At 66.1% G+C, this 10,894-nt stretch overlaps 2 protein-coding genes across 2 annotated transcripts; both read right to left on the reverse strand.

Annotated features, from left to right (window-relative positions):
* Positions 1-399: 399 nt before the first annotated feature.
* AMSG_10500 (uncharacterized protein) lies at positions 400-4,521 on the reverse strand (the record flags this gene model as incomplete). The annotated part of the gene is made up of 3 exons (XM_013898201.1): positions 2,761-4,521; positions 1,080-2,722; positions 400-1,020 (listed from the first exon to the last, which is right to left on the reverse strand). Exons 1-3 carry the CDS (start codon positions 4,508-4,510, stop codon positions 400-402), a joined length of 4,014 nt encoding a protein of 1,337 aa, XP_013753655.1. The 5' UTR covers positions 4,511-4,521.
* Positions 4,522-5,250: 729 nt separating this feature from the next.
* On the reverse strand, positions 5,251-10,224 carry AMSG_10501 (uncharacterized protein; the record flags this gene model as incomplete). The annotated part of the gene is made up of 1 exon (XM_013898202.1): positions 5,251-10,224. One exon carries the CDS (start codon positions 10,222-10,224, stop codon positions 5,251-5,253), a length of 4,974 nt encoding a protein of 1,657 aa, XP_013753656.1.
* Between the last annotated feature and the right edge of the window lie 670 nt (positions 10,225-10,894).

Here is a 10,894-nt window from a genome sequence, read left to right on the forward strand (position 1 = left end):
CAAAAGAATTTTTGCTAAGGTACGGGAAAGGCATGGGAGGGTGGCCTGCTCTTGCTCTTGCTCTTGCGCCTTGGCGAGTGTGGGACGCGGGGTGGTGGGAAGGGCTGGTGGGGGGGGGAGGGGGAGGGCGTGTGCCAAGTCGGGTATAGCAACCTCTCGTTCGTCTGCCGCAGTCCGTTTCGATCCGTTTGTGTCAGTCGGATCGTTAAGGGACGTTGACCATCTTTTTTTTACTGTTCTCGTGGTGGTGTCTTTGTCAACATGACCACGGTCGCATACTTGTTGGGGAGATGGCGTGTGGGGAAGGGGAAGAGGGATAGAGATGGGTTGCTCGCTGGGGGTAGAGAGGCTTGTATTTTGATGGATGGTAGTGTTGGGCCCAACAGCGTCAAGTCTCAACTACGCGAGCACCCCGACCTGCGCCCCACCGCCGACCTCATGCCAGGTCTTGCGGACAAAGACACGATAGGCTGGGATGATGAGGGCCGCACCGATGACAATGACGCCAAAGGCACCGAGGCCGCCAAAGACTGTTGCCGCAAACGACGCATCGCGCCCGGCGACGTCGAGCAGGTCAGCGAGCACCGCCGTTGTGTACGCCATCAGCAGTACGACGTGCGCTGTCATGTCCATCCGCGTCACCAGCGGCGAGACGTACGGCTCGAGATCGTACGCTGCAAGGATCGAGACAAGGAACAGGCCAATGAGCACCACATGTCGGTAGATTGAGGAGACCGACCCAAACGCCACCACCGCCGCAAACACCAGTCGCCGGCCGACAAACAGGACCGCAAAGTACCGTGACCGCGCCTTGAACGCATCGAACCAGAACGGAAAGGCGGTCGTCATCCACCGCGGCACACGCTCCACAATCTCGGAGTACACCACAATGCTCACCAGCGCCACTACCGGGATCACCACATACACCACCATCGGCACCGCCTTTTCCGCGGTCGTCAGCATCGCACACTCGATGTGCGGGTAGTTCTTGAGGTACGAGATCTTGGAGACAGGATCCTGCTCGCAGTTGAACACGTCGAGGATGTACGTGGCGAGAGGGAGGAAGAAAAGTTAGCCACAAGGCCCACTGCCCACACCACATGGCCCAGAAAGACCTTGCCCATCTGCGCCAGCTCTTCCGCCTCTACCGAGTCGGACCAAATCTTCCACTTGCCGGCCTCTTCCTGAGCCTCGCTCGCTGAGCCGCTATCACTGCTCGCCGCCGAGCTCAAACCCGATTCCATCACCCACGTGTACCCTTCCGAGTCCTCGTCAAACGCATCGCCCATGACAGCCTTGGCTGCGGCATCCGCCCGCGCGCTCTGCCACCGAAGCACAAACCGGATGCCAAAGACCGTAATGAGCATGCCCATCAAAATCGGCGGCAGGACCAGCATTGTCTTGTATCGCTGCTCGAAAGTCCGGAACTCGTCGATGCACTCCAGTCCAAGACCCTCGGTCGAAGGCTGCGAGAACCTGAACAGCGCCACAAACGGCACCACCGCGTCTGGCAGCGACAGATCCGCCACCACAATCGTCAGCGTCTGGAAAAACATGATGACCACCTGCACAATCTGCTGCATATACCGCAGAAAGGCCTTGCGCCGCAGCTTTCCCGGTACGTGCTCGCTGCCGCCCACAGTTGCTGGCGCCGGAGTCGCTTCTGGCGCAGACACAGCCGCAGAAGCCGAGTCGAAACCCGAGCCTGTGCTTGTCGCCGAGCCCGAGCTGGAGCCCGAGCTGGAGCCCGAGCTGTGGCTCACGCTCGTCTCCTGTTCCTCTTGCTCGCTGGAAGCCCACCGCTTGGCTCTCCAGCACCGCCACGACTCTGACAGGATGTGGTCCCAGCGGCGGACGTTGCGCGGAATGATGTCGCGGAACATGGCGACAGCGATGAGGACCACAAGAATGAGCAACACGGTGAGAACAAAGACCAGCGGCCAGACGCCCGCAGAGTCGACGCACAGGATGCACTCGCCATTGCGGGAAAAGTACCCGTCGAGGCACTCGGCACACAGCCTTCCGGTATGTCCGGCCCGGCAGTCGAATGCCTCGGTCTCAGACCCTCCGTCAGCTGTCGACGCTGTGACCACGCACGGGTTCGCCGGATCGTCGATCTTCATCGATCCGTACTGGCAGGCCACAAACTCGCCCGGAACCGTCGTCGTCATCGTCACCGACGCGTTGAAGAGCGAGGAGACCGAGACTGCTGCGCGCGCAGCTGGCCCCACGGAACTGTCCCCGGTTCCCGGGACAGTCAGCGCAAAAGGATTGATGACCGACCGCATCACGGTCGACGGAAAGTAGCCCGACTGCGGTACCATGCGCGGGACCGCCACCTCTGGGTGCCCCGAGCACTCGGCGTTGGCGAGGCAGAGTGCGCAGGAAGATGTGCCACCAAGCGATGTGTTGTAGTAGTTCTCGCGGCATCGGCACATCAGATAGCGATGGTAGCCCGGGTCGACCTTCACTTCCATCCCGCGAGAGCTCATAAACGACGGACATGCACCACCTGCCAGCACAGTGGTGTCGGCCGCGTTGTAGTCCGGGGTGAGGAAGGCTGGGAGGAACGGGCCCGGTCCGAGTTTGGCACGTAGCGCCTCGTTGCCGCGCAAATCGACCGATCGCAGGGCGGGCATCTCGCCGAGCAACTGCGGAACGACGCCGGTCAGCAGATTGTTGGCCAGGTCAAGCGACTGGAGATGGACAAACGCCTCGCGATCTCGGTCGTGATCTGCAGCGGACCGCCGATCTTGTTACCGCTGAGGTCGAGCGTCCGAATGTTGGGCATCGACCGGTAGATTCGCGCCAAGGAAAACCCGGGGCCCATGAGCGCAGCATTGTCGCTCATGTCCAGTGAGGTCAGGCCGAGCGGAAGCAGGTCGATGGCACGCCCGAGCTCGGTCAAGTTGTTCGACGACATGTCAAAAGCATTCAAGTTCGGCACCTGACTCTTGAACTGCGCACTGATGGATGTCAGCTCGTTGCCAGCCACTCGGACGATTTGGATGTTGTCCATGGCCCCTCCGAACGAGAGCGCCCCTCTCAGCTTGTTGCGGGACAAGTCGACATCACGCAATGTCATGTTGAACGGCCAGAGCGTCGGCATGATGGGGAACAGGTTGTCATTAAGGTACACGTCCTGCAAAAAGATCATCTCCTGGTTCGTACCAAGAGGGACAGAGGCAAAGCCGGTCAGCTGATTGTTGGAGAGGTCGAGCCGCAGGAGCGGCGACGACTCGGCGTAAAGCAAGTCGGACGGCACTGTGCCGGTCAAGTTGTTGGACGCCAGGTTGACGTTGGCCAGTGACCATGACCCGGACGGAATAGTGCCACTCAGCTGGGTGTTGCCCATGGACAGCCGCTCCAGCTGCGGCAGCGTGTTGATGATAGGCACCGTTCCGCCCAGCGGGTTCGAGTCGAGGATGAGCTGGGCCAGGGCGCCGCTGGTGGGCAACATGGCCCCGGAGACTTGACCGGAGAGCACGTTGAACGAGAGGTTGAGGATGACGAGGGCAGTGAGCGGACGGAGCTGCCCCGAGTCGATCGGGCCCTCGAGGTAGTTGTTCTGCAGCTCGAGGCCAACCAGCGCCTCGTTCCACGTCGACGGGAAGAACGGCAGTGAGCCGCCGATACGGCAGTCGGCGAGGTCAATGTACGACGGGGCACGGAGCGCGAGAACGCCCGCTGGCATGGCCGGCGACGTCACATCCAGGGCCGCAAGCATGAGCATGTCGACGTAGCCGTCGGGCGTGCACACCACGCCGTACCAGTTGTCCAAGCACGGGTCGCTCAGCAGGTTGTATGGGCGCCACGGCTTGCCGTTGCGGTTCTCGCCCGGAAAGGCCCAGCTTGCGCCTCCCGACGTGTTGTAGAACGAGACAAGGGCGTCACGCTCCGACGCCACCATCGGCGACTGCGTCACTTCGACCGAGAGCCGCCCGTTGGCACCCGCATCGCGGTACGGCTGGATAGCGGACTTGAACTCGTCCTCGTTGCGGAGAATGTAGGCCACAAAGTCGCTGGGGAGATCGTTAAGAAACGAGGGCGAGCCGGCGATGGACTTGCGATAGCCATTGACCGAGTACTCGGTGTCGAGGCCAAGGGCAAAGGGAGCCACAAGAAGGCCTTTAGCGCCCCACTGAGAGACTTTCTGCGCGAGAAGAGCCACATCACAGGTAGCCAGCTTCCGATTGAGCTCGTCGTTGTCAAAAACAGGTTCAAAGATGATTAGAACAGCCATTTTCCCCACAAAGTGTGCCGGCGGATCAGGACTATTCCCACACGGATCATTCTCCATAAAGAACAGTGGAAGTTGAAGAGAACGAGCTCCACCAGTTGGACTTCCACCCAAACTGCCAGAAAAGAGAAACTCGGTCATTTGCGTCGCATCGTTCCGCGAATCGAGCTCGATGCTCGGTTCAGAAGAGTCGCTCGTGGAGAGTATCAGTTTTTGTCCCCGTGCCAGCGGGTCAGCTCCTGCACTCTTTTCAGCCACACACACAGCCATGACCACAAAGATCACGACCAGTTTCCTTGCAAACATGGTGGGCTTGACTCTGCCCGCCATTGCTTGTGGGGAGGGGGTCGGGGTCAGGAAGTGAGGTATGCAACTGGCCTGGGCATTGGGGGGGGGGGGGGGGGGGAGGAGGGGGGATCGTGAGCGGCTGGCCGCGCAGCCTTGGGCCGCGTGGGTTAGTGTGAAATTGTGTGGCGGTGAGTTTTTGGGGGGTTTGACAGGAGCCCTGCCGCGACTGGTGCCAAGGCTCGCAGGAAGGTGAGCAAAGCGAAGCGGCCGGTACCTTGCTTGCTAAGAGCTCCCATGGCGTCGACTCAGTCGGCTTCGACGGAGCGGGAACCCGTCCACCCAACCGCTTTGATGACGATGCGCGACGACGATGGCCATGATCTCGGATGATAGCGAGCTCACGACGATCGCTTGTGTACACACGGTTTACCGGGCTAGTCGGCACAATGCGCTGGCACTGGAGGCCAGCGCGGGACAATGCGCGGAAATCTCTCAAGCCGTCGAGCCAGCGACGCGACCGCTCGGCCGGCGCCGCGAGCGGAGGTAGGCAAGGAATCGAACTTTTGCCGCTTCCTGCTCCGACCGTCGCCGAGGTGCAAGAGGCATCACTATCGTCGTCGTCGTCGGCGTCGTCACCGTCGTCATCGTCATCGCCTTGAGGAACGCTAAACAAAGGCCTGCATTCCGCAAACGCCCTCCACAGATGGCAGCACGACATGCCTCTACCGCGGCATGAGCGAGACAAAGTGAGCATCGACAGCGGCGCGCGACGCGGTATCAAGCCTCCGGGCGACGGCGCGGAGGAGCTCCTCGCCGTCTCCGCCGACGAGCTGGAGGAGACCGACCGACTGCTTGGCGACGGCATGGACGAGGGCGCGGTCGCGGGACCGCAACGCGGTCTCGAGGTGCGGGACGACAGCGGGCGCGTGCTCGGGGAGGCATGAGAGGTGACGAAAGAGAATCTCAAAGGCGAGCGGGCGGGCGTCCGGCTTTGGGCCGACGGCGACAGCGACGACGGCGTCAAGCTCGGCGGCAGCGGCTGCCGGGTCGCCGTCCTGCTGGCGGCGGAGTGTCGGCAAGTCGCGAGAGCTGGCGTAGCGGAGGCGCGGCAGCGGGCGGCCGTGGGCCATGGCGAGAAGGCGCTCAATCCAGGGTGCGCCGCCGCCGTCGGGCCAGCCGCCGGTGAGCTGGGCGAGGGCGGCGAGGAACTTGTCGTCGCCAGCGACGGTGAGGCCGGCGTCCTCGGCGAGGCGGACGTGGACAAAGGCGGCGAGGCCCATGAGCCTGCGAAGATGGAGCCACTCGTCGTGTCCTGCGCCGGCTTGGGCACCTGCGCCGGCGAGAAAGGCGGAGCCGAGGAGGTCGAGAACGGCAGCGACGAGGTCGCGTGTGAGGACGCGGCGGAGGGCATGGAGGAGGGCGATGAGGGCAAAGGCCATGGTGAGGGCAGCTGGGCGGGTGAGCCCGCCGCTGACCATGGCGTCGAGCATGCCGAGGAGCGACGGGGTGTGGCGGACAAGGACCGCGCCATGCGCGCGCGCGTAGTAGGCGAGGGCGCCAAAGGCCGCCCGCCCGCCGGCGGTCATGTCCAGCTGGACGAGGAGGTGGTGGATGACGACGTCGGCGTTGGACGCTGCCAGATCAAGCCCGGGCGCGGACCATTGTGGTGGCGACAGGAGCGGCGAGGCGGCGGCAGCGGTCTCGCCCAGCTCGTCGGGGAACTTGAGGCAGAGGCGGGTGACCCAGGGCGCGTCGCCGGCGCCGGCGTTGCGTGCGCCCGTGACGACGGCACGGAGGCCGCGGCCGGTCCGGGCGAGGCGGACAACGAGGCGGAGCCAGCGATCTGAGGAGACGATGCCGCCGAGGGCGGCCAGGGCCGAGTCGGAGAGGACTGGACTCACGACAAGGCTGCTCGGACGGTCCGGGGCGAGCTCCCACTTGACCCGGCGGCGCTCCGAGTTGGCGTCGAGGTAGGAAAGCCATGCGCCCGGACGGGTGGCCACAGCGTGGAGCGCCATCAGCAGTCGCTCCTGGACAAGCGATGGCGCTGCCGGGGTGATAGCGTCAAGCGCGGCGGAGATCCGGGGCCAGGCCGAGGCAGTGGCGCAACCGGCGAGCAAGAGCCGGGCGGCGCCAGGAGCGAGGTCGGTGTACGGCCCGGCGCCAAGCGCGGCGTCCATGGCTGGCACCGCCCATGCGTCGAGGAGCCAAGCCACAAAGCCGGCGGCCGCTGGGTGGCGGCATACGGCCGGAGCGGGAAGGACCTTGGTGCAGAGGGCGGTGGCGAGCTCGGCGCGCCACGCCCGCAGCGCGTCGCCGCAAAGACTAGCCTCGGCGGCGGCGACATCGGCCTCGAGACTCAGACAGCGCGAGTCGACGGCGCGGGCGACAATGGCGTCGACCGAAACCGTCGCCGAGGCGAGGCGAGGTGCGGGGGAGGCGAGGCGGCGGACGACAAGCGGCGCGGTTGGCGGGGCGCTGGAGTCGGCTCTCGCCCCGTCGTCTGCAATGTCCATGCCGACAGCAGCGACTGCAGCACCAGCACTAGCGCTCGCGGGAGCAGGGCGGGCCAGGGTGGCAGCAAGGAGACGTGCGGCGGCCGTCGGCGCAGTCGGCGCGGCCGAGAGTGTCTTGAGGCGAAAGGCGAGCATCTTGCGGGAGAGTGCGCCGAGCGAGGCGGCGGCAGCGGCGAGGTCGGCGTCCGAGGCGGCGGTGACGACCGGGAGGGCGAGGAGGGCGGAGCGCTGGGCCCGGGGGCCTGGGCGGGCGAGGAGAGCGACGACATCCGCAAGCGAGCAGGCGGCGCGGGCGGCAGCTGCGAGCGGGAGGTCGGGCGGGCCGAGGAGCGCGAGCGGGAGGCAGACGGGCCAAGCACGCGGGACGCGGCCACCGTTGGCAGCGGCGAGGACGGCGACGAGCGAGACCAGGAGCTGGGCGTCGTCAGCGTGGAGTATGAGTACAACGAGGGCCTGGACAGCCGGGAGGAGAGCGGCGAGGGCAGCCGGGTCTGCGTCGGCGCTGGCGGCGGCGACCATGCGGGTGACGGCAACGAGGAGGGCCGGGCGCGGACTGAGAACGTCATCGAGGGCCGAAGACGGGACGGGGCTGCGGCCCGCGGCGATGTCGGCGACAGCCGTGACAACGACGTCGACAACGGGGGGATTGTCGGGTGCGAGGGCGACGAGGGCGTCGAGGTAGGCGGCGAGGACGGTGACGCGGTCCTCGACGCGGAGGGCGGCGGCGAGGGTCGAGGTAAGGAGCGAGGCGAGGCCCGGGGCCATAGCCGGGATGGCGGTGAGCCAGGCATCGGAGACGACTGCGGTGAGGGCGGCCGAGGCTGCGGCGCGGCGCGGCGCGGCAGGAGAGGAGAGGCCCGGGAGGAGGACAGAGAGGACGGGCTTGGCGGCGGCCGGCAGGCCTGCGGCGACGCGGGTGGCGAGGGCGTCTGCAAACGAAGCGCGCTCGAGGAGGGCAGTAACGAGGAGCTGACAGAGGGTGGGCAGCGGGACCGAGTCCATGATGGCCGAGGCTGTGGCCGAGTCGCCAGCGAGGAGCGGCGAGAGCCATTTGAGGGTCTCGGACGGGTCCTGGCGCGCGATGAGCGAGCGGAGAAAGTCCGGAGCGCGCGAGGCGGTGAGCGGGGCAGAGAGGTTGAGCTCGGTCTGGAGGGCGGCGAGGCGCTCGTCGACGGCAGAGGGGAGGGCGGTGTAGGTGGCGGCGTCGACGGGTGCGCGCGGAGCAAGCAGTGCTCCGTCGCGGACAAGCGACATGTGGAGGAGGGCGTCGAGCGGCGGGGCGCCGGGCGCTGCTGACGCGAGCGCAGCCTTTGCGTCGGCTTCGATGCGGGCAAGAGTGGCGTCTGCGGATGGCGCCGGCGGGCGCGGCGGCGGCAGCGAGTGGGGGAGCGGAATGCCGGTGATGAGGCGCTCCATGCAGAGGCGGACGGGCGGGACGTTCTCCCAGCAGGCGGCGCCCACGGTTGCCGGGGCGAGGCACGAGGCAAGGGTCATGCCGACAAAGGCCTGCCAGAGGAGGTCTGCGCGGGCGAGCGGCGGGGCACGGGCCATGTGGCTGGCGAGCGGGCGCGGCCAGACAAGGGTGGCCGGGTTGAGGAGGGCTGCGATGACCTCGTCGGCGCCGAGCGGCGGGCGTGGCGGCGGGAGTGAAGCGGCGCGGCGGAGGATCTTGAGGGCAAAGGCGAGGCGGGTGGGCGGGGCGAGGCCGCGGCAGCGGCAGATGCTCACCAGGCACTCTTGCTCGAGCGGGACGGTACGGAGGGCGTACTTGACAAGGCGGGCCGTGGCGGCCGGCGAGAGCTCCGGGACCGAGTAGGCCTTGGCCGGTGCGAGGAGGAGGATGCGGGTGAGGTACGAGGTGAGGTCGCGCTCGGAGAGCTGCGGGAAGACTGAGGGGATGTTGAGCGTGAGCCACTTTGCGGCGATGGCGTGGATGCGCGGGACAGCACGCGGGAAGGCGTCAGCAGGCGGCCAGGCGGCCGGCTTGGTGGCCGGGTCGTGGACGGCGTGCGGGACCGAGGCTAGGATGGCGGCGACGAGGAGGTCAACGAGGGTCTTGACCCACGCGGCAATGTCAAAGCCCGAGTCCGGCTTGGGCCAGGCGGCCGGGCGGGCGGTGGCACCGGCCACAAAGCCGACCATGTCAAAGGGCGGGCGGGGAGGGCGCGGGGCCGATGACGGCGGGTGCGGGCCGACAACGACGCCCGCAGCCCAAAAGGCGCGGAGAAAGGCCGGGACGCCGCGGCGGAACTTGGGCTGCATGAGCAGGGCGGCGGCGACGGTGCCAAGCTCATATTCGGCGTTGGGCGTGGTGACGGTCTCAAAGACGGCGGCCATGGAGGCGAGGCGCGACGAGGGCTTGCCGGCGGCGGCGGCGGCCTCGAGGAGGGCACCGAGGACGTGGATGCGGATGCGCGGCTCGTGGGCGGCAATGAGCCGGGCGAGGAGCTCGTCCGACTTGCCCGGGCGGAGGCGGACAAGGGCGGCGACGACGGCACGGTCGGCAGGCGCCGCGCCGGTGGTGTGGTCGACGAGCGAGGCAAGGAGCTCCTCCGCGGCGCGCGAGGTCCAAGTCGAGGCGAGCCACGACGAGAGGTGCTTGACGGCGAGGTCGCGGGCGGCGGCGTAGCCGACAAGCGACGGGAGGATGTCAAGCATGTGGCCGTCGGGCGGAAGGGCGTGGAGGATGGGCAGAACGGTGGCGCGGAGCGCAGTGAGCGCGGCGCGGTCCGGAAAGGCGCCCCGCGAAAAGGCGGCTAGCCGGGCAGCGGCGTTGGGCGAGTCGGGCGGGACCGACTCGTGGTCACGAAAGGCGCCCTTGAGCTGGGCGATCAGCGGGGCGGTGCCCGGAAGGTCGACCCAGACGCGCGGGCCAGCAGCATCGAGCATGTACAAGTGGCCGACAAGCTGCGGGAGAGGCGAGGAGGTGAGGGCAGCGGCGGTGCGGAGCGACATGAGGACAAGAGCAGTGACAGCGCCGGCGGCGCGAGCATGGGTCCCAGCCTCTGCGGCAGCAGCCAGCCGCGGGAGGAACTCTGTGGCGCGAGAGACGAAAAAGTCCGAGACAAGGGCACGCGGCGCATTGCGAGCAACGCCGGCGAGTGTGTACGAGAGCAGCGGCGGCGGCTGTGGCCATGTGCCCTTGATGACGTCGACCAGAGCATCGATGAGGGCGCCCATGTCTGTCCTCGCAGCTCTCCTCGCAGCCGCATCTTGACCATCACCCACGAGCGCTCTCAGAGAAGCAACCCAATCCCTACTTGCCAACGACTTGATGAAGCGCTTGTAGGTAGCTGACGATGGCGTAGCCAGCGGATGTGCCGTTGCCAAAGGACGTGAACGCGAAGATGATTTTTTCTTTGAAAGCCCATTGCCCGACGAGCCACCATGACCACCACCACCACCACCACCACCATGATGATGATGATGATGATTATGATGTGATGGTCGGTGGTGGAGGGAGGAGGAAGAAGAGGTGGCCAACGATGATGATGATGATGATGATGATGGTGTTGCTGTTCTGCCAGACGAGTTTGATCGTGACGAGGTGGAGACTGCCACTACGTCCATGTCCTCAAGCGGCTGGGTGGTGTGACCTGTTGGTGGGGAGGGGGGGGGGGGGGGGGGAGAATGGAAAGGAAAAGAAAGGCACGGGGAAAGGGGCGGGAGGGGGGATAAGGGGGGGGAACCCACCTGGTATGTGTTGTGTGGGGAGGGGGCGGACAGGGTTTTTTTTGGGATGTGCTGGGATTGGGAAGCGTTGCATGGTCCAAGGCCTTTGAGGTGGAAAAAGAGGGTTTATAGAGGGGATTAAATGGGGTCTTTTGTTGTAAAACCTCTGGGATGGGGG

Source organism: Thecamonas trahens (genome assembly GCF_000142905.1).
Source record: "Thecamonas trahens ATCC 50062 unplaced genomic scaffold supercont1.58, whole genome shotgun sequence".
In the NCBI taxonomy this organism is placed as follows: domain Eukaryota; order Apusomonadida; family Apusomonadidae; genus Thecamonas; species Thecamonas trahens.